At 35.3% G+C, this 24,919-nt stretch overlaps 1 protein-coding gene across 1 annotated transcript; it reads right to left on the reverse strand.

Moving 5' to 3' along the window:
* Nucleotides 1-2,706: 2,706 nt before the first annotated feature.
* On the reverse strand, nt 2,707-4,405 carry LOC103236860 (heterogeneous nuclear ribonucleoprotein A1-like). The gene has a single exon (XM_073013383.1). It carries the CDS (start codon nt 4,327-4,329, stop codon nt 3,367-3,369), a length of 963 nt encoding a protein of 320 aa, XP_072869484.1. The 5' UTR covers nt 4,330-4,405; the 3' UTR covers nt 2,707-3,366.
* Between the last annotated feature and the right edge of the window lie 20,514 nt (nt 4,406-24,919).

Raw genomic sequence — 24,919 nt, forward strand, 5'->3', positions numbered from 1 at the left:
GAGCAATTTTGATTCTTTAAAGGAGTCTGTGTCTGAAAGCATGCCATTCCAGTCAAAACCTTGGTAAAACAAAAACAAAAACAAAAACACACACACAGAAAAAACAGTGTTTCTAATTGTGTCCTCTTACCAAAAAAAAATAAAATAAATTGTTGCACTTATGGAAATAACTATTTTGCCATAAGTTAAGAATACTCACAACTTTTTTTCTAAATTTTGAAGAAATCAGATAGAAATATGCTCCAAATATTGTTTATAGGAGTATACGTTACTCAATTGTTAAAACCTGTAAGTAGCTCAAATTGAGTTTTCTTGGCTCTGAAAAAGAAAAGATCAGTAACATTTTAAGCAAAAAAGTTATAAAACGATTATTTCAGTCTTCTGTTAGTTTGGTCAATGAACTAACTCCTGTTCTGCTTGATATTCATGAACATTGCAGCTCTGCAAGGGAGTCTTGGAAATTTTTTCTCTATTCTAGTGTCACAGTCTTCAAAACCTCCATTCCAGAGTACCTGTCAGAGTCCTATGCTGATTATAAAACCACCTTTTGAAAAGGATAAAAGTAAAACAACTGTGGATAACAAAAGTCTTAGAACGGTCATAGCTAAAGACACAATTGACATGGAAACTTGGTTACTTATCTGATATACAGAAATTTTACATAATAATCTTAATTACTACTGATAACATATGCTAAACATCAGAATTACAGGAACATCATACAATTCTGGAACACATACTAATAACACATTTATATAAATATAATCCAAAGAAGGTTAAACACTTTCATATTTGACAATACTTTCTGTATGACTTTATTTTATCAAATAAGCCAAATATGTGTCTTTTGGACATCAGGGAACTAATATCAAAAAGTTAATGAAGATCGAAGTTAGAATTTGACTTTGGAGTTTGTCAAATATACAAATTTTAAAACACTTGATATCACAAAATGAAATCACAGGTCACTGTAAAATAAGTAGTTCATTTAGTCAAAGTGATAACTGAAAGACTCCGAAAAGAAGGTACAAATCTTTCTTCTTTGAGACAGGGGACTTCATTTTCCAAATAATAAGCCCTAATAATAACAGCATGAGGCCAATTAATCTTGTTTTTTAAAATTTTATAAACTATATAATTGTAATCATCTTGACCGTAAGATATAATTTCCATAAGCCTTCTTATAACCTTTGTAACCCTTATTAAGGATTGGGGTAATGCTTCAAGAAAACCTTGTTAATCTGACACACGGGCCCATATGCTGGCCTTGCATCAGTGTGCCTCTGACCTTGATGATAAATTTATAGAGAAACTAAACTTATTTTATCTCCCAAAATCAGCCCTGACCATCTGACAAACCCATCCCTTCCATGATAGACCCTGGGCCTTGAGGAGTTGAATAGTTTTAATTTCTGGCCCTATGTCTCATGAACCCTGTTTATTTTGATTGGCATCTTCTACTACATCCGAAGATGAGGCTGTAACTGCTGTCAGTGTTAAGATTTAGCAGGAACGTGGTGTCCTTTTTTGACTCAGGAGTTAAAGCCTTGTAACTTAAGACACAAGGACTTTAAAAGCACATACATTAAGTTACATGGATTTAATAATCTTAATTAAGAAAACTATGTCAGATTTCTCTAAGCAAACTGAACTTAGTAATAATGTCGTAGAAATTATTTCAATAGAGCGTAAGTTCTGTTTGTTAGGCCAGCTACTCAAGGGCAAAAGAAAAGGCCTTCTGCAGTGTGACTGCTGTCCTCTGTGGGAAATATTATGTTGCAAGAAAACATTTCCTTTTAGACCTTTAAGATCTAACTTTTTTTTTTTTTTTTAAATCAAGCCACAACCATTAGAACCTGAAGGAAAAAAAATAAGACTTACAGTGGTTGAAAATGAGAATGAGTTGAAGGATAGAGTTATTATTTCAGGACTTTTAAAAGAGGAAAGAAAGCTGAAAACCATGAGAGGCAATAACAGTTGAAATTCACATAAGAAACAATTATAAAGGTTTTGTAATTTATTAAGAGTAAAGCAATATCTTAAGAAAATGTCATATTTTGAAATATTTTGAACAAATTCTTTAGTGTTTTTAAAATCAAAACCCAATTTCTAGAAGGACCATTATAATTTCCCTTTAATTATAGACAACTTGATCATATAAAAGGTTTTTTTGCCTTTCATAAATTTTCTTACTATGACTTAGACCATTCATGGTGTGCTTGGAATTTCTGGTTTGTCCTGAACATCCCTGTTTCTTTCTTTTATTTAGTTATTTATTTGTTTATTTATTTTTTATTATACTTGAAGTTCTAGGGTACATGTGCACAACGTGCAGGTTCGCTACATAGGTATACATGTGCCATGTTGGTTTGCTGCAGCCATCAACTCGTCATTTACGTTAGGTATTTCTCCCAATGCTATCCCTTAAACAACCAGTCATTTTATCCGAGAACCAAATTTACCATACGAGATTCTTTCTCATATATTTTTTTTTCTTTAAGCTTTCTTACCAAGAAATACCTTTTTATTTCTGTAACTTTCTTTAAATCTCTCTTATTTCCTGGTTCATTTTACCTTGTTTCATACATAAATTATAAATAAGCTTTGAATTACACAAAATTTATTCATGTTTTAAGAGACACTTTTTTTTTTTCAAGAGAATTAAATCGTTTATTGATTACACATGATAATGGATGATACACAAGCTTCATTCCCATCTATAATTTTATCTGGTACCATTATTCAATTTAGATATATTGCATAGGATGTGCCAACAATCACTTTTATAACCAATAATTCCATGATTTTGCTTGGGTAATCCCTTTTAACGGTGAACTTCAGGTCACAACAGTAACTATCAGTTCAACTACACCAAGGTTTCCGAAGACAATGGCTTCTCCACCCAAGCAGGTTGTATATAAATTCCAAATAGAACCTGGCATCACCCTGAAGGAATTCTAACTTCACACTGTTGGGGAAGTTTACCAAGATGGCTTCAGAGTAGACTAACTTTACACAGCACATTAAAAAAAAGACATTTATTCAGCGTCACGATCAGACTATTACATTTAGCAATCAACAGCATGGGTGCAAAAAAAAAAAAAAAAAATCTACATTAAAACCCTTTGTTGGAATGCTTTACAGTTTCCACAGAACAGAAACGAAAATAACCTGTTATACAATTAGTCACAAATACAGTCCTCGAGTTTTTTGCCCATACACATGAGTATTTGTCTAAAACATGTCTTCTTTGTAGCAGCTAGGCCCTGCCACCACTGTGCTTGGCTGAGTTCACAAATCTGTTGTAACCTGTAGCTTCCCTGTCACTTCTCTGGCTCTCCTCTCCTGCTAAGCTTTGTTTCCTAATTAAAATCTTCTGCCACTGCCATAGCTACTGCTGCTGCTGGAACCGCCATAGCCACCTTGGTTTCGTGGTTTTGCAAAGTATTGGCCTCCACCGCCATAGGGGCCAGAGCTTCTGCCTCCAAAATTTCCTCCTTTCATGGGTCCAAAATTTGAAGACTGATTGTTGTAATTGCCAAAATCATTGTAGCTTCCACCACCTCCAAAATTGCTTCCATCATTACCAAATCCATTATAGCCATCCCCACTGCCACCATATCCACCACCACCACGGCTGCCACCAAAGCCACCACGACCACTGAAGTTTCCTCCACGACCGAAGTTGTCATTCCCACTGAAACCACCTCCACGACCACCACCAAAGTTTCCAGAACCACTTCGACCTCTTTGGCTGGATGAAGCACTAGCCATCTCTTGCTTTGACAGGGCTTTCCTAACTTCACAGTTGTGGCCATTCACAGTATGGTATTTCTGAATGACAATCTTATCCACGGAGTCATGGTCGTCAAAGGTTACAAAGGCAAAGCCCCTTTTCTTGCCACTGCCTCGGTCAGTCATGATTTCAATCACTTCAATTTTCCCATACTGTTCAAAATAATCTCTTAGGTGATGTTCTTCGGTGTCTTCTTTAATGCCACCAACAAATATCTTTTTCACAGTTAAGTGGGCACCTGGTCTTTGAGAATCTTCTCTTGAGACAGCTCTCTTTGGTTCCACAACTCTTCCGTCCACCTTGTGTGGCCTTGCATTCATAGCTACATCCACCTCCTCCACAGTGGCATATGTGACAAACCCAAAGCCCCTGGAACGCTTGGTGTTTGGATCTCTCATTACCACACAGTCCGTGAGCATTCCCCATTGCTCAAAATGGCTCCTCAGGCTCTCATCGGTTGTTTCAAAGCTCAACCCTCCAATGAAGAGCTTCCTCAGCTGTTCGGGCTCTTTAGGAGACTCTGACTTAGACATGACGGCAGGGAGAAGAGAGACTTTAACGATGCTTCTTCGGCGGCGTCCACGGGCAGAAAGCGAGACACTTTTTAAAAAAGATTTTCTTACAATATTTTGTTGAAAATATATAATAAACAAAATATCCATTATTTAATATAACTTTAGATTAAATTATAACAAATTTGTCTACAAATATTTAACCCATTATATTTACTGATTTTACTTTAATAGTTTACCTAGATTATTTATGAAAACACTTATAGTCATCATTTAAAGTTATAAAACTGCCATTGCAAAATTATAACTGAGACAGTGGAAGAAATCTGACCTAACTGACTCCATCTTATTTCTAATCTCCAAGCTATCCTTGTTCATTCCTGGGCATAGGCTGAACTAACTTTGGGAGAACCTCAGTTTACAGTTTTACTTTGAAACAAAGTTGAAAACAATCCTTTCCCATAACAAACATTCTTCGTGCCTGGGGACTAGACTGCCTAAAACCACAATATTAGAAATTATGGTTTAGGAGTCATGCAGCTGGAGGCTGCAAGATTCTAAATCTCCCCGAATTGCTCCTGGGGATAACATCACTACTGTAAAATGTAAGATCAGTGCTTGAGATATTTTGCAGACTCTGTACTTGATAAGTTACCTGGCAACTCCGATGGATAAACATCTCATCTGGTCTTGTAGCTCCCACCCACGAACTGACTCAACACAAGAGGACAGCTTCGACTTCCTATGATTTTATCTCTGACCCAACCAATCAGAAATTCCTACTCATTGGCTCCCTACCCACCAAATTATCCTTAAAAACGCTGATCCCCAAATTTTCAGGGAGATTTGTTTGAGTAGTAATAAAACTCAGGTCTTCTGCACAGCTAGCTCTTTCTCTATTGCAATTCCCCTGTCTTGATACATAAGCTCTGTCTAGATAGCAGGTGAGGTGAACCTGTTGGGTGATTACAGTTATTTCCCTGTCAACCATTTTATAGTCTATCAATTTCAGGTGTTTACCTAAGTAAGTACCTTAAGTTTAAATATATGATTCTTTTACTAAATAATTCCTGATTTAGCTATTTTCATTAAACCATAATTAATGTCTCATTTATCAAAACTTACACAAGCAAAGCTTATTCTATTTTGGGCTAGGTTTATAGTTTTGTAACCCTTATGACAAACTCTGACACCTTATAATATTTAAGGGAAAAGTATAAAATTGCTTGATCAATAAATGCAAACAAAACATATGCTGGAAATTAAGACATTTCTGATATTACTTCAGCAATAATTTTAAAGTTAGCTTATTTATTAAAGATTTTACATAAGTCACATAAACTTAAAGCATTTGACTACTCTTTTTTTTTCTGATAAACTATTTGATTTAACCACTTTTATTTTTCTTAAGCCAATTAATTAGAGCTCTTTTGTATATTTTTAGTAGTGAAACATTGTGTACACAACATATACCTGCATAGATATATTAGGTATGCTGATAGAAGTAAATCTTACTGATTCACAAGACCTCTTTTTTAATTTTAGACTTTCAAATTCTTAATAGCCTGTTTTATTACCCTAGGCAATTGTCAGCAAAATAGACCTAAATTTGCACATTGAAGGAAACAACTCTTAGGTAAAAAGTTATATAGCAAAATTTACATCTCAAAGTACAGAGAGAAAATATCTGGTGTGCTAGAGGAAAATTAAAACTGATTTAATTGCCAGTTATACATAAAATTACAGAAATCTATCATAAAGGCCCTTTAAATATATATATATATATTTATAAATATATATATAAATAAATAAATATATATATTTTATATATATATATTTGCACGCGTGCGCGCGCGCACACACACACACACAAGGTTCTATAACTTTTACTTCAGAACTCTAGCCCCGAGATATTAATAAAAATTTACTGGCTTGCAAAAACAAAAAACAAAACAAAACAAAATAATGGTCCAATCCAAACAGTGGTTTTTATCTCAGTAGAAAAATAATAGCAGCTTTAAAGCAGGCATAAAAGAAAATAGAGAAAAAGAGAATTTAGGAACTCTATAGTTTGCAGGCCAACCATGAGACTTTTTCTTTGATGTAAACGTGCACGAAGACCATAATATTTTTATTTTAAACAAACTCTAGCAAGTAGAAGCACCATAAAACCAACAAAGTTCCCAAAAAGGGGTGACTCTCCATGTTTTCTCCTCATTCTTAGATTATTTGTTTCCCACTTTTTTTTTCCTTTTTTTTTTTTTTTTACCGAAAAGGAGGAACTGAGCTGTGGCCTAGGGTTTTTGTGGAGTGCATAGAAATGTGTGCTGGTTGTGGTTGGGACTTCACAGTGTCACCATTGAGCACCCTCTTACCTCTCTCAGTTTCCTTCTCTGGATGTCTAAGCACCTCTAGGAGGGCTAAAAGCACAGAGTGACCAGCTCCCATGTGTTCTTCCTGGACAAACCTTTTTAAAACTAATTTTGTTGGGGGTTCCCTGTAGGGCTGCTACACATCACAGGGTGTCAACCTTCCAGACACTCCCATGAGTCCCCTGGTCACATGGGGTGCCACTCAACTGGAAGGAGCAAAATTCCCTTTCTCTTCGGAGCTGAGGAAGCTCAGTCTCTCATTTATCTATGAAAACAACAGTTCAGTTCCTCACACAAATATGCACAGACAAGCCAAACTGAGATTAATTTTGGGAGAAAAAGCAAGGGAGAAGACCCTTTCGGAAGCACCGTGGGACTAGAAGTAAGATCCTTAAGCAACAAGTTCCTAAGAGAGAGAGAAAGCCAAGACCCAAGACCACTTCCTGTAAACTGTCCTCAACCACCCCTAACTTTGAAGATCATCTACCATTACACATGCCAAGGTCAAATTCTCTCACAGTACGAGGTAATCTCTGATATCCCCAAAGTCAAAGAGGTCAGGTAATATAATACAAGAAAGCATAGCTTTAGACCTATGAAGAATGTGCAATGACCCTTGAAACTTCACAAAGAAAACACAACATCCCAAAAGGAGTGAGCAGTGCCTTTGTTCTGAGTTCCTTAAGGGGTTTGAGTCATTGGAAGCCTTCTCTAAATTTTTCTTAGTACTGAAGATGGCGAAGGGGGAAGGAGGTATAGGATGGAAGAAAAGTACGTGAAAGAACAATTGTTTTTTTAAGACAGGAAGCAACCACAGAGACCAAGCACACGTTTCACCCACCACTTTTTCAGCTGCAATAAATTTTAGCCAATGCAGAGAGGCCTTGTTACCCGTACTTTGGAATGCTCATTTGGATTTGACCACGTCAGGTAGGGTCAGGTAGAGTTGGTCAAATCCGAATGGAGAAAGACTGGAACAAACAAAAACCCCAGCAATGTGATATCATCACTGAGTGCTCTAATGGTAAGGAGAAATTAAGACCAGCTGGTAACTAATCTTAACTTTAGCTAAGACAAAACCCCAATTCAGCTACTTACCTAAGAATAGGTCTCAAGCTTAAGACTGCTCTCTACCATCTTAGAAGCAGGGAAAAACTCAAATTTGTCTTTCTGGTTGGAAGCTAGCTCAGACTCCAGAAAGGAGTTATCTGCCTTTCATCATCATAGAAGGAGGAAAACTTGTCTTCCTTCTTGGAAGCAAGTTAAACTCCAAAAAAGGAGTTGTACAGCAAAATAAACTTTAGATCTCTACCAGATTTGGGGAGATCAGGGATTCTCTGGAGTGAGTGCTTCCAAGCCTCAGCAAATTGTCCTATTGGTATGAACCATAAAGATAGCTCAAGCTGGTACCAGGCACTAATAGGCGATTTGTCAAAGGTCAGGGGCACCTCCATGCAAAGTCTCTTTGTGGTTACCAAAATGTGAACCCCAGATATCTGAGACAAGTCCCAGTCAATTTAGAAAGTTTTTTTTTTGCCAGGATTAAGAACATGCCTGTGACACAGCATCAGGAAGTCCTGATGACATGTGCCCCAGGTGGCTAAGGCACAGCTTCGTTTTATACATTTTAGGAAGACATGAGACATCAATCAATATGTGTAAGATGAACATTGGTTTGGTCTGGAAAGGCAGGGCAATTCGAAGTGGGGAGGGGGTTTCCAGGTCATAGGTACATGAGAGACAAAGGGTTGCATTCTTTTGAGATTCTGATTATCCTTTCCAAAAGAGGCAATCAGATATGCATTTATCTCAGTGAGCAGAGGGGTGACTTTTAGTAGAATGGGAGGTAGGTTTGCCCTAAGCAGTTCCCAGGTTCACTTTTCCCTTTAGCTTAGTGATTTTGAGGTCCCAAGATTTATTTTCATTTCACATTATCATTTGACCCAGCAATCCCTTTACTGGGTATATGCCAAAAGGCAAATAAATCATTCTACCAAAAATATACACACACATGTGTTCGTCGTTGTCTTATTCTCAATGGCAAAGACATGGAATCAACTCAGGTACCCATCAATGGAAGATTGCATAAAGAAAATGTGGATCATATATACCATGGAATAGCATGCAGTCATAAAAAAGAATGAAGTCATATTCTTTGTAGCAGCATGAATAGAATTGGAGGCCATAAGCCTAAGCAAATTAATGCAGAAACAGGAAACTTAATACTGCATGTTCTAACTTATAAGTGGGAGCTAAACACTAATCCCACATGAACATAAATACGGGAATAATTAGATCTTGCAGACTACTAGAGTGGGGGGGGAGGGGTGAAAAATTACTTATCAGGCATCATCCTTATTACCTAGGTGACAATATCCATACCCCAAATGTTGGCATCATGCAATATTCCCATGTGACAAACCTACGTATGTAACCCTGTATCTAAAATACAGGCTGAATTTTTTTTTTTAAAAAAAACAGAGTGATGAGGATACAAAGATACAATTATAAACAAACAGACTAGAGAAACCTAAGGACATGGTTTTTGCCCTGGGAGTTAAATTACAAAAAGAAACCAACTATTTCAAGATCAGAGAAAAGTTATTCCAGGGCAGCAAATAAAGATTACAAAAGTCTAAGGGCAGGAATTCACTTGAAGTATTCAAGCAAATAATAAAAAGTCAATGTGGCTGTAGTATTGAGGGACAGAAGAAAGGTACTGCAAGATGAAAGTTTCTACTGAGATTTTAAAAATATTTTCAGTCATTTTATTTTCTAAGACTACTTTCATAATTCTAGAATGCTCTTTTTTAGTAGTATACTGTTCTACTTTAGGAAATTAATATTTTATCTTCTTTACCTGAGAATCTAATGAGATCATTAATAAGTTGTGTTTCTTATTTCTTTATTTTCTTATGTTTATTTAATCTCCATCTTTCTGTTGGAGAATTTCTCAAATGTCTGTTGCCTCTTTGCTATCTGCATATTTAAGGATGAGATAGTAAATGTACATGTGGAAATGCAGAGCAATACACTGGGTATTGACTGGTGGACTTCAGTGTGGTAGCTGTCCACATGCCACTGCCTATAAGTCATTTATCTAGAGATGGACATTTTAATCTCTCCCCCCAGGATCTAATCAAGATTCTAAGAATTGTGCTGGTGGAGGTAGATCAGAAATATATACTTACCTATATTTTCTTTTGTTTATTAATGTTGTATTTTGAGTCTAATATCTTTATTAAGAATACATGACGATGTAGTACAACACACCACACATAACACAACTCAGTATAGCATAAGTCAGTTTCCATATATATGGTCCATTGGCATCAGCCCAACAACCTGAGTTTAAATGCTGGCTTCACTGCTCACTAATTGACCTTTGGCATGTAACTTATTTTCTCTGTATGTCAGTTTCTTCTCTATACAATGAGGGCAAAAATAGAATCTACCATATGGGTTTGTTGTGAGTATTGCTATGTTAATATATGTAAAACACTTAGAATAGTTCCTGGTATATAATAGGTACTATCTAATGATAAGTAATCATTATCAATTACTCTATTAGTACCACAGTGTTGTAATATTACAATTACAGTATGTTAAAAGAGATGAAAGAGGAATTTGAGTTGTCTCTGTAGCCCCATGTGATAAAACTAGGACCAATGAAAGGTAGCCTTGGGGGGATGAATTTTGGTCAAAATAAAGAAAAGAAGATCTTCTCTATTACAAGTGTCCAAAGACGGAATAGACCACCTCAAGTTTTAATGAGTTCCCTGTCAATGAACATGTTCAAGACAATATCAACCATATTTTTGGTACAGTTAGAAGAAGGTTCCTAAAAGCAAAAGGCTATATGCATTGAAGGAATACTGATGAGCTTTAAAAAATCTGACATTTTACAATCCCAACACTATAATCTGTTCACATAACATAAATGGATCATAAAGGTACTATAAGCAGTGTCAACTTGACCATAGATTTTAATGACTACAAATTTAGGAAATATTTAAAAAGTCTTTGTTAAACTATAATGGAATATCATATAGAAAACAACTAAAATTACATCTGTATAAAATAAATGTTGTGGGGGAAAAAAGCTTAAGTATAGAGAAAATGTAAAAACTTAGCTAAGTTTTGGGATTTCTGGGCAAAACTGGTTCATGGCCAAAGGAAATTAATTCAAATTCCTCTTGATCATACATAATTCAATAAAGTAAAAAATCAGTGTCATCATATTTGGTATTAAATATGATGTTATGTGTTGGTGGTTAATGGTTCTGAAGAACATCAAGATGGTTTAAAATTTAGAGAAAATTATCTTTCCTGGCTTAATATGAGCTTGTGTGTTTGTTAATGCCCTGAAATTCAGAATTCCTATCCAATATTTCAAGTATTGATTTATGCTATTTAAAGATATATTTATTTCCAATTTTATTTATTAAATTTCATTTTCCTTTCAAATAACCACCAAGTACTGCTAGCAAAAACACTCACTCTGTTAGTCCTCTGTATTTAAAGATCCTAAGTAGGTGCTGAGGAGATTGGAAACAAATGAACCCTGAGGGCCCATGACAAAACTGCTTTACAGGAGTCATGAGCTTTGAGTTGTCTTTCCAGTGGGCAGATCATGTATTGTTTAAGTACCAGCTCTTTGTACCTGATGACACACTTTTACGAGGTGTTTGGTTTAGGTACCAACTAAAATCACAGAACTATAATAACTTGAGAGAAAACCTGTAACCTAGGCAAGCAAAAAAGTAGAGGATAGAAATTAACCACATCACTTTGGGAGTCAGGACACTTGGATTTAATTTAAATTTTGACTGTGTGATCTTGGGAGCGTGCTTAACCTTTCTGAGTTTTTATCTGTAATATAGGGATAATAATACTATGTCAAGGTTGATGTAAGGATGAAGAGAGATGATATATATGAAATCAATTGTATGTGATCTATCACATAATAGACCCTTAAACATTGAGTTATGAGGAGTAATGGCCAATTCCTTTGAGACCTGGGAGGCGGCACAGGGGAAAATAAGTCAAGGTGGATAAAAGAAAACACAAACCATATCTCCCTGCCTGACAGAATTATTCTGACGCTTTAAGTATAAAAACCTTAACCTCAATTATTCTTCCTACTGTCACTCCAGCTTTCAAGATTTCTGTATTTTCTTGGGCCTGATTGAGATAACTGAGCCACTCAGTGGCAACTCATACTTACCTTCTGGGTTTCTCATGACCTGTGTAGCTCATACCAGGCACTAGATTGGGCTTTATCCTCCAGTTAAGTATTTCAGGTTGTCTTTCTCTAAGTGATTCCTCACTTGCCATGTATCTTTTCCCATCCCATGTTCTCTGGCTCTTGACAAATGTGTTCCAGAACACAGATCATAGGTAAGTGAACGATGAGATAGGAGGGCAAAGCCACCTTAACACATAGTACAAACATCAATATTTAAATACTCTCTGTTAAATGTGGCTCTATGAAAGCACTTATTTCCCAGTCTTTGAAAATAAATTTATCACATTCCATCAATATTGAATTAACTTTGATAGGTGTCTTTCATTGTATTTATTGTATTCAGTACTGTGAAAAGTCATTCACAATCAGCCCAACTACATAAAATCAAGGGACTGGTAAAGTAAATGATGATACACCCATATGATGTTTACAAAGAGTTTTTAATGACATGGGAAATGCTAATGATATAATGCCTAGTGAAAATATAGGTTACAACAATGTTCCCTATAATATTTAAATCATCAAAGAAAAATGAAATGTATGTATATTAATGTATATAAAATATAACTTACAATAGGAGCACATATCAAATGCAAAATATATCTAAGTATGCATATGTATGTATACATATAAAATGTACTAGAAATAAACATAATGTTAACAGCGATTATCTATGGGTGAAAGAATTCTAGACAATATTTTTGGTTTATATTTTCTCTTCTCTTTCCCCCTTAATATTCTACAATATGCAAGTGATTTTTTTTAATCAGCAGAAAATAAGTGTTCATTATTCCAAACAGTTATCATAACCAACGTTAACTGTGTCTGAGCTACAAAATCAATTCATCATTTAGGTAGTTGATACCTGAATCTTTGACTGCTTTTCATCTTGAGCACACATAGTTTCTGAGACTAGCAAGGCCTAATGGATAAGTTTGATCCTGCAAACTTTGGTTGAAAAATATGCTAAGTAGTCAAATAATTATATTAATGCAGACTCTTCATGCTATAATCCATATTCTCTTCTATGAAATAAAGAGTTGTGGTCAACTACATAATGACCCCATCCAAAGATATCCATATCATAATCCCTGGAACTCCTCTTATATGAAAAAAAAAAAAATTATACATGTGACTGAATCTCTTGAGATGGGATCCTAAATGCAATCACAAGTTTCCTTGTGAGTGAGAGGTGGAGGGAAACCAGACACAGACAGAAAAGGATAATATAATATGACCATAGAGGCAGAGATTTGAGTGATTCAGCTACAATCCAAGTAATGCTTGCAGCCACCAGACACTGAAAGAGGCAAAGAAGAGCTTCTCCATTAGAGCCTCTGGAGGGAGCAGAGCCTGGCCAACATCTTGAATTTGTCTCAGTGAAATCGGTTTCTGGCCTTCAGAATGATGTTATAATAAAATTCTGTCCTCTTGAGCCACCGGGCTTGTGGTAATTTGTTACAGTATCTAGGGGACTGTAATACTCTTTATAATAAAATGCATGAGTCATGGTCTCTGGCAATGAAGGGTTCCTAGACTAGAAAAGTAGAGTGAGACATAAAGAAAGAAAATTATACAACATTGTTATCAGTGACTAACTTCCACAGTGAGGTCTGGGGAATTCTTCCCAGAGGAGGTGACACTGGAGGATTATTTCTTACCAGTAACAAGACTTGCTGCCTAATTTCATGGAAAGGGGTTTCAGACCCATTTGGGTAGCACAGTGCTTGATTTGTGGCAGCAATGGGTAGAGCACAGTGGTGAGGCTACTTGACTGGGAGTCGAGAGATGTGTGTTTTGATACACTGCACTTGGTACCTGACACTAACTAGCTGTGTGACTTTTGGCAAGTCATTTATCTGCACCTAAATTTCTCTCTATATAAAATTTAATGTTTGGACTAAATTTCTAAGGGTCTTCTGCCATTCTGGATTTTCTTCAGTCAATGTTTTGATGACACTTGGGGAGTGAAATGGTAAACCAATATATGTGGGCTGGTTAGTTGCAAGTATTTATAAGACTGAGATAAATGTTCATAAAATTGTAAGTAAAATATAAAATATTTTGATATAAGAATGGATGTGTGTAAATGTAATTCCATGCAAATATTTGCGCACCTATGAAATACTCAGTACTCAGTAGGCATACAGACATTTATTGCATAACATTGTGTTTGCCAAATTTTCTACTCTTAAATTGTTTATGTTAAACTAACATAGACTCCTGACCCATATTTAGTGAGTGATTGCAGATACCAAATTGGGAGCCAAGGTTTGGAAAGACAAATGAGACCAAAAACATTTAGCAATAGGTGAAAAATGTGTGTCACGGTGATAGAGTGTAAGTACAGAGATTGGAATGGTTTAATCAACCCAATTGCCTAAAATACACACACACGCGCGTGCACACACGATACACAAATAATACTACTCTGATTTCTTGCTGAAACCTTAGTAAGAAGGTTAAGACTGTCCTCTAAGGTATCAGGTGACATGAAGCAAGCTTTGCTCATGAGAGAACTACAGATTATTGGCAGGATTGACTCACTGGCTCAGAGGAGAAGGCAACAGATAAAAATTCAGTGGTTGTTACTCAGTTTATCTTTCCTACTAATCTAAGGTAGAACCAAGCTCATAGTCTGCTTAATTCATGGCATTATGAACAGTCTTCTCCCAGACTACAGATAACTGCTAAAATTTAAGTGTTAAATACCAGAGTTCAGTTCACGCAAATGCTACTCTTTTGTATGAACTGAACTCTGGTATTTATCAAGACATGAAATCTGAAATCTGAACTGAACTCTGGTTCATATCAATACATGAAATCTGATGGCAAGATTTTACAAGAGGAAGTGCTCCAAGATGAATCCAAGTTAGCCAGGTGCAGGAAGAGTGGGGTGTTGTGCGGTGGAATCTATCAGGCCAAGACAACAATTAGAGCAGTGGGCCAGGTGAGAAAGAGCTTATTGTGAGAGAGAACATCTGCTTTGGTGTTGCTGTTACATAAACCATGAGACAGAAAGTGGTGAAAACTGAAATGAGGGAGTCCATCAAGGGCCAGATCACAGAGTTTTTGTATCTCTAGCCAAGAAGCTTGATAGTGACCCTCACAGGCCAACGGAGAATATTTGAAAGTTGTTCTCACATTTGAGACAGGTGGAAAGATAGCTAGAGGGTTACACACAGAGCAAGAAAGCATTTTGGCTTCCATATGTCAACAATGTTAGGCATTTTACAAAGTTTACTGAAGAATCAGTATAATCAATAAAGGAAATTAATGCAAACAGTACACGACTGAATGAACTAAGTGTTAGAACAATGGCTACAACTCAAAGCAGTGAGTTGAGGGTAGTTTCAAGAACCAGAATCCCTTGTGGCACAATATTTGTGCCAGTAGTTCTTGCAATTCTGAGTTGCCTGAATACAGATTCTATTTGTCTTAAAGAATCATGTTCTGAATTAAGGTAAAATTTCCCAGTAGAACTTTTTAATATCTCTCTTCTTTTATCCTTGCTTTCAGTCTTTCTTCCCTCAATTCAGTTTTACACACTGTAACCTGATGTATCTTCCAAAGCACAGTTGTGCTCATGCCCTTGTTAAAAACCACCATCGATTCATGTCCCCGTTTAGCCACTGCCTAAAAATACAAATCCAGATTTTCTGCCATCAGCTCTCTGGTTCCAACTCAAAGGTCTCACATTTTCTTTTCTTATTTTCTTTTAATACACCATTTAATTAATCTAAACTAAATAACTCTTTCCTTCTCTTGACATCCTGCATGCTTCTTACCATGGTGGTCCATAGTGTCCTTGCCATCTCTGCACCTTTGCCTTCTATCATCACTCAGGACCCAGCTCAGATGTTTGCTCCTCCATTATCCTTTTTCTGATCCTCACTCTGGAAGCCTTTGTTCCTCCCTCTTACCTCTTTATGGTATTGTCTCAATACCTGCCATATAATTCTTTGCATATTTTACCTCGTGTTGCTTGTTATGTTCTCTCAGCCAAACTTACCGAGAGTGAGAATGATGTCTTATTTATCACTGTAAGCTCTATTTTTCATTTGTTGTCCTGCATGAAATGCTTTTTCCACTCTTTCATCTATAGACATCTTCTACACCTTCGAAAACTTAGCTCATTTATTGTGTCTCCCATGTTTTTCCTGACATCCTTTTTCCCATTATGGGAAAATTTATCACCCACCTTTGGTGACCCTACAGACTTTCGTTCATTTCATATGACTGCTAAAATTTAAGTGTAAATACCAGAGGTCAGTTCATGTCAATGTTACTCTTTTTTTTTCTTCCCCTCAAGTAAAATTCTGATAATAAGAAACAATGGTGGGAAGTCTGAAAGCATGGACTCTTTCGAGATATGCAGATATCAGAGTTGATATCTTTTGTTAAAGTATAATCAAATCATGAATGATGCCAATATCCAGGGTCATTAAACCTTGTCTATTTGATGGTTATTTCACATCTCTTTCTTTTGTTTAGGCATGTAGAAGCTTCCATATTCAGGATTAAGCATTGGTAGAGTTGATCACCGTTTTTCTCTTATCAGTGCTCCTCAGTCTCATAATTATTCTCAGAAACATAAAGGTTTCACATATATATGGAGTAGTTCAAATTAATTTTCACGCAATTGTTCAAAATACTGTTTGTTAGGAAAATTTAGTAGTTCTTTCAGAGTAGGTTATTTCTCAGAATCTCTACAAGTGGTATTTGAAAAAAAAATGACTCTAGAAATTTGAAATTAGCTCTGAACTAGTTCTCATAGCAAATATATATATATATATACACATACACACACACACACATCTTATCAAGAGGCATTTTAATGAGTATATTATATAGGTACCATATTTACACAGAATAATGTTAGAATAGAATAAAAGGCTTCAACACTTGCCTTTATACAAGAACATAAAATACTCTTCAGTAAATATAGAATAACTGAAATCATAACGACCACTCTCTGGGACCATAGTGAAAGCAAATTGAAATCAACACTAAGAAATGTGCTCAAAACTATAAAATTCCAGGGAAATTAAATAACCTGCTCCTAAATGGCTTTTGAATAAATAGTTAAATTAAGACAGGAATCAAGAAGTTCTTTGAAACTTCAGTAGCATGAGAGACTCACTTTTCTGGCATGGAAGGAATCTGAGAGCTATCACGCTTGATTTAAGGGTTAGAAGCTGGGGGAGGAAAGTTAAGTACTCACCTGGGGTGCAATATTTAAGATGGTGTAGGGTTAAGCCATGTCTGTATTTACAAGTTTTATGTTTTGGTCAGCATGTTTTAGAATTTATTTTTATTTTTTAATGTATTAAAATAATTTTTATCTTGATAATTGATTATTGTGGTACCACCCATTCACCTTCATTTTGCATTTGAGTGAGTGGCTCATGCCCCTCCCTCCACCCCTGGCCTTTCTTGTTTTATAGCCTATGCATACTAAGGCTTACACTCCTTTTGCCTGCCTCAGCCCTGAACCTTCAAAACTAGTCTAACTCACCCACCAGGCCTGATGGCATTTCCAAATGATTATTAAGATTTATGTATTCAATGTATATGTTCATTGATGAGTAACTCTTGATAAACTGTGTGTTGTCATGGGCCTCTGGGTGCCATATTAACTTTACTGAGATACTCAAACAGTCCATATTAGCAGATTGCTTTGTTTGTGAAATCTAGAGATTGTTTGGAATTTAGTGAGAGCTAAGGGACTAGTATATTTGGGAGATGTTTTATAATTCTTATGGACGAAGAAGACTGGCTAAAGGGAAATAAATAACGACTACTTTGGTATAATAGCCTATATGCTACTTGTTTTGCTTAAGAGATTAATTATTTATAATCAACTTATTATCCATCCACACTTTTTGTTTTCTTGATTCACATGTATCCAATGGTATTAGGTAAGGAACATTTTTAATTTTTAAAGACTGTGGCACACGATGGTGGTCCTTTTCAGTGGCCACTGTTCTACAGCATTGTAGCAAGCTGCTTAGGAAAGAAAATTAATATTAAGCACATAGATCCAAGGATATCTGTCCAAAGTTGCAGGTTGATTTCCACAGTTCTTTTAAAAATGGAATAATAGTTTACACAGTACAAAATCTCACATAGCTCTTCACTCCAGCATATTAATCATCAGTGTCCTATGATTTTTCGTACAGAACCTATAACCTAACTCTAATAATGCTGGGAAATGTCATGGCAGCTAATGTTTACTTTTCAAGTACCCTTTTTGTTTGAATCAGTTAAAGACTGCAGTTTGCCTTTTTGAAACTTTAAGCCTAACTTGAAATTTATATTTTGATATATAGCATAAATGTCAGCAAAAGATGGAGAACCAGAGAGATTGTGCGGGCTTTTAGAAATCATACTATGCAATGCTTTCATTTTACAGAGAAACAGATACTACAAAGGTAACACCGATATTATAACCCATTCTTCCTCTCCTTAGCTACACTTATGTGTAACATGTGGGTTTATATAATGAAAAAAGCATATGAATGCAAATGTACAGTTGTTCATACTCATCCAATGGCTTTTCGGGAGTCCATTTTATGTGTCTTCTTCTCTGCTAAAAACAATAAATGCCCTCATGTGATATTCAACTAAGTAATGTATACCATGGGTTATATTGGACAAGATTTCCCTGAGTTTTTTTCTTTTTTTCCGTGCTTTAAAGTCACTTTTAAAGTCTTTATTAGTAGCCATTTTTCTATTCCTTCTTTAATGTGTAAATATATCTTCTAACAGTTAGGGTTATTTTCGTTTTAGAGTAAAATGTAGAGACTGGAAAGGTAAAACAGAGTAAGATGAAGCAGATCAGTTTCGAATTAGGCTTTGGGGAACTTATAAAGACATTTCAGTAAACAAATCCCAGGTTTTTGAATTTTATTCTCATTATTTTTCTATCTGGTTTACTAAGGAGCACTAGTATATTGGTAAGGGAGCTGGAATCAGATCAGATATCGTTCCAGAATCCGATGTCTTCTAGACTGAATACGTCCTAGTGAAGACTTCATTGTATAAAAACTCAATGCCTTTGGAAGAGGTCTTGTAGAATATCTCTGGTGTTTATGGAGAATTTTTGGTTGGTTAGGATGAATGAAAAATAATCTATTTAACAATATTTACATAGGATTTGAAGTCCTGGTTGTACACAATTCTTAAGGAGTTACATTCTTTTGGAATAAGAAATACTCCTCAATACATATATTCAACCCCTGACTTTTGGTTTATGGATGCAATATTGGATACTATAATAACGAGAAGCTATGACCAAATGCTTCACACATCAAACATCATGTGACTTCGTGGTCAGAAAGTACATAAGCAGAAGTGAACTAACAAAAATATGTTTTCTATCATCCATATAAGCTACAGGAAATGCCCAAAATAGAGTGCAATGCATTTAATACTCAAATGAGTTTTCTAATTTGGTGATCGATATTCTCTAAGACAGTCATTCGAAGTTGTTAAGTAGATATACTCTAAAATTGAACACATAATCAGACATAAAATACTCTTCAGTAAATGTAGAATAACTGAAATAATAACGACCACTGTCTAGGACCATAGTGAAAGCAAATAGAAATCAACAGTAAGAAATTTGCTCGAAACTATAAAATTCCAGGGAAATTAAATAAGCTGCTCCTAAATGACTTTTGAATAAATAGTTAAATTAAGGCAGGAATCAACAAGTTCTTTGAAATTAAGGAGAACAAAGATACAACATACCAGAATCTCTGGGACATAGCTAAGGTAGTGTTAAGAGGAAAATTTATAGCACTAAATGCCCATATCAAAAAGTTAGAAATATCTCTATTTAACAACCTAACATCACAGCTACAAGAACTAGAGAACCAAACAAGAGCAGACCAACTCCAAAGTTAGCAGAATACAAGAAATAATCAAAATCAGAGCAGAACGGAAGGAAAAACACGAAAATGATTCAAAAGATCAACAAACCCAGGACTTAGTTTTTTAAAAACATAATAAAATAGAATGCTACCTCAACTAATAAAGAAGGAAAGAAAGAAGACCTAAATAAACAGTATCAGAAATGACAAGGGGGAAATTACCACTAACCTTATTAAAATGCACATAACTATCAGATAATATTATGAGCACCTCTATGCACACAGTTTAGAAAATCTAGAAGAAATAGATAAATTTTTTGATACATACACCCACCCAAAACTGAACACGGAGGAAATTGAATCTCTGAACAGACAAATAACAAGCTCCAAAATTGAATCAGTAATAAATAGGCTACTAAACAAAAAAGCCAAGACCTGGCAGATTCATAGACAAATTCTACCAGATGTACAAAGAAGAGCTGGTATCATTCCTACTGAAACTATTGAAAAAAATTGAGAAGGAGGGACTCTTTCCAAACACACTCAATGAGGCCAACATCATTCCGATACCAAAACCTGGCAGAGACACACCGAAACAAGTAAATTTTAGGCCAATATCCTTGATAAATATTAATGCAAAAATCGTTAACAAAATACTGACAAAATGAATCTATTAGCACATCAAAAAGCTTATCCATCAGGATCACAAATATCATTTACTGATACACAAATCAGTGTATCATTTATTGATACACAAATCAGTAAATGCAACTCATCACATAAACATCATTAAAGACATAAAACACATGATTATCTCAATAGATGCAGAAAAAACTCTCAGTAAAGTTCAACATCCCTTCATGTTTACAATTCTAAACAAAGTAGGCACTGCAACTTACCTCAAAATAATAAGAGCCATCAATGACAAACCCAGAGCCAACATCATACTAAATGGGTAAAAGCTAGACGCTTTCCCTTTGAAAACTGGTGCAAGACCAGAATGTCCTCTCTCATTACTCCTATTCAGCATAGTATTGAAAGCCCTGGCCAGAGCAATCAGGCAAGAGAAATAAATGAAGTGCATCGCAATAGGAAGAGAAGAAGTGAGACTATCCCTGTCTGCAGATGATGTAATTCTATATCTAGAAAACTCCATAGTTTTGACCCTAAAGTTCCTTAAGCTGATAAACAATTTCAGTGAAGTCTCAGAATACAAAGTCAATGTACAAAAATGACGAGCATTTGTATACACCAACCCAATGACAGCCAAGCTGAGAGCCAAATGAGGAATGCAATCTCATTCACAATTGCCACAAGAATAAAATACCTAGAAATACAAGAAACTAAGTGGGTGAATGATCTCTATTAGGATAACTACAAAACACTGCTCAGAGAAATCAGAAATGATAGAAACAAATGGAAAAATCATTCCATGCTCATGGATAGGAAGAATCAATATTGTTAAAACAGACATACTGCCCCAAACAGTTTATACATTCAATGCTATTCCTATCAAACTACCAATGACATTTTTCATAGAACTAGGAAACACTTTTTAAGAATTCATATGGAACCAAAAAAAAAAAAAAAAAAAAAAGCCCGAATAGTCAAGGCAATCCTAAGCAAAAAGAACAAAGCTGGAGGCATCAGGCTACCCAATTTCAAACTATACTACAGGGCTATAGTAACCAAAACAGCATGGTACTGGTACAAAAACAGACACATAGACCAAAGGAATAGAACAAAGAGCCCAGAAATAAGGCCACACACCCACAGCCATCTGACCTTTGACAAAGCTGACCAAAACAAGCAATGGGGAATATTCAATAAATAGTGTTGGAATAACTGGCTAACCATATGCAGAAGATTGAATCTGAACCCCTTCTCTATGCCATGTACAAAAATCAACTCAAGATGGATCAAAGACTTAAATGTAAAACCCAAAACTATAGAAACACTGGAAGACAACCTAGAAAATACTATCCTAGACATAGGAACAGTCAAAGACTTCATGACAAAGATGCAAAAAACAATTTCAACAAAAGCAAAAATTGACAAATTATATCTGATTAAACTAAAGAGCTTCGGTGTAGCAAAACGAACTTTCAACAGAATAAACATGGAACCTACATAATGGGAGAAAATTTTCACAGCTATGCATCTGACAAAGATTGAATATCCAGGATCTATAAGGAACTTAATATATGAGAATAAAAACAATACCATTAAAAAGTGGGCAAAGGACATGAACACTTTTCAAAAGAAAACATACATGCGACCAACCAACATAAAAAGAAAGCTCAATAGCACTGATCATTAGAGAGATGTATATCGAAATCACAATGAAATACCATCTCACACTAGTCAGAGTGGCTACTATAAAACAGTCAAAAAAATAGGTGCTTGAGAGGTGGTGGTGAAAAACAATCCTTATACACTGTTGGTGGGAATGAAAATTATTCAACCATTGTGGAAATCAGTGTGGTGATTCTGCAAAGACCTAAAAATGGAACTACCATTCAACCCAGCCATCTCATTACTGAGTTTATATCTAGAGGAATATAAAATCATTTAATCATAAAGACATATGCATGTGAATGTTCATTGCAGCACTATCCACAATAGACAAGACATGGAATCAACCTAAGTGCTCATCAGTGGTAGACTGAGTAGAGAAAATGTGGTTCATGTACCATGGAATGCTATGCAGCCATAACAAAGAACAAAATCATGTAGTTGTTTTTGCAGGAACGTAAGTGGAGCTGGAGGCCATTATCCTTAGCACACTTTACACAGGAACAGAAAACTAAATACCGCATCTTCTTACTTATAAGTGGGAGCTAAGTCATGAGAACACATGAACACAAAGAGAAAAGCAACTGGGACCTACTTGTGTGTGAACGGTGTAAGGAGGGAGAGGATCAGAAAAAGTAACTAATGGGTACTAGGCTTAACACCTGGATGACAAAATAATCTGTACAACAAGGCCCCATGACATGAGTTTACTTATATAACAAACCTGTACATGTAACCTGGAACTTAAAATACAAGTTAACAAAAAGAAGTTGTGCAGCAGAGATTAGATATACAGAGATATTTAAGATAATCTCCTTAATTCTATAAGAAAGAAGGACTTGAGTCATGCGGAAAAATGAAGGTATATGAGGCTACTAGGTTTCTAGCATTTAGCTTGGTGTGTGGCATTTTCTTGCCATCCTTCTCTCTTTTGCCTATTATGGTTATTACTAATTATAAATTATATTATTTCTTGCTGAACGTACCTGCCAACTCAGAATATTTCTCAATATAATAATCTAGGGAACTGTTCCCAATGGCTTTGACTTAGTATAAGAAATGAAAACTTGATCATGCCTCCTACAGACTAATGAGAAAATATCTTTTATTTGAAACTTGATTTTTACTCAGGGCATATTCTTCAAACACTGATTATATTTTCAATTGAAACCATAGTAAATGAGGGAAGTAATTATTAGTGACTTGTATAAGTATAGCCTAAAGTTATAAAAAATCATTGATATTATCACATAAAATTATTCTTCATGAACGCTTTAAAATGTTCTCCTTCATAGAAACCATGATAGAAAGATGTAAACAATGGCAGTAAAATGCTTTTGTATAGTTTCCCTTGGGAAGATTCTTAAAATGTGGATTAGAGCACAAAAGATCCATGCAGCAATCTTTCTCTTCCAGGCACTGAATATGTAGAAGCATGTCACTCTCTTTCTATTTTTTTTTTTCTCTTTCTAACATTCTTTCATGTGTTAGTTTGTTAGTGAGGGCTCATGAAGCATACTACTAATAACTTTGCACTCAGTTTGCTTGGAAATTAGTTACCAGGAGAGTGAAAATGCACTTATAAAATCTAGGAAACCTTAGAAGATGAGGCATTAGCAAAGGCTATTGGCTCACTCCTACAAAATGCACTCTGGTGAAACCATGGAAGGGAAGAGAAGGATGTATTTGAACCACGGATGACAAACTATTTTTTTTCCTCTCATATCCACCACAAAATTTTGAAATATGATATATCCTCTTATGTGTTTTGATACTTTAAATTTATCATTATGAGTTTACACATTGGTGAATTGTAATTCTTCATATATTCTCAGTGTTAACAATAAAACTGTTATGCCTTCAAAGGGAATCTGATACAATATACATACCATTTATACAGGAGCTCAATACATAATGAAGTGAGAATTGTGAATCATGGGTAAAGGAGGATTGTTTAGAAAATTACAGTAGGAAAATTAGCTCCTTATATGAAGAATAAGCTGGTTTCCTATTCATCACCATATATAAACTGGAACTCCACATGAATTTGTTACCTGAATATGAAATGAATGTAACACCATAAAGTTAGTAGAAGAATATATGGAAAATTATTTTTATCATCTAGGTTTGGAGAACGAGTTCCTAAACAAAACTCCAAAGGCACCAAATGCAAGTAAAACACATGATAAATTTATTTAAACAGAAATTAAGATTTCCCCTTAACATAATATATCATGGACAATATCAACAGAAAAGTGACAGAGTAAGAGAGGATACTTGCAATGTCTAAAACAAAGATCAACATATAGATTATTCAAGGAACTCTTTCAAGTCAACAAGACAAAAGCCAATAACCCCAATTGAGAAATTTGCTAATAACACAAAATGCCATTTTGAAGTGGAAATCCAAAAGGCTAAAGAGTTGGTGAAGATATAATCTAATCGGTAATCGAAGAAATACAGATTTTAAAAAGTAGATATGTTTCATCTGTTAGACTGACAAAATTTCTAGAGCTTGATTTTGTCAGGTATCTGTGAGATTGTGAGGAAAAGAGAATCCTCAATGCTCTGCTGATGAGTATGTAGGCAGGTGTAGTCTTTCTTAGAAAGCAAATGGGTAGCAATTAGTCAAAGTACAATAGAGATACTCCTATCCTTGGATGGTAATTTAGCTGAATATCCCAAAAAGAATTACACACAGATCCATATAAGGACATAAACAAACATTTTTATTGCTGTTTTATTTTATTATTTGCTATGGGAAAGAACTGGATGCAATCCCATTGTCCATTACTAAGAGAGAGTAGGTAAAATATGGT

Source organism: Chlorocebus sabaeus, chromosome X, assembly GCF_047675955.1.
Source record: "Chlorocebus sabaeus isolate Y175 chromosome X, mChlSab1.0.hap1, whole genome shotgun sequence".
In the NCBI taxonomy this organism is placed as follows: Eukaryota; Metazoa; Chordata; class Mammalia; order Primates; family Cercopithecidae; genus Chlorocebus; species Chlorocebus sabaeus.

Bases quoted from the DNA above. Each gene is read 5' to 3' on its own strand.
- LOC103236860 (XM_073013383.1), bottom strand. From the start codon at position 4,329: ATGTCTAAGTCAGAGTCTCCTAAAGAGCCCGAACAGCTGAGGAAGCTC.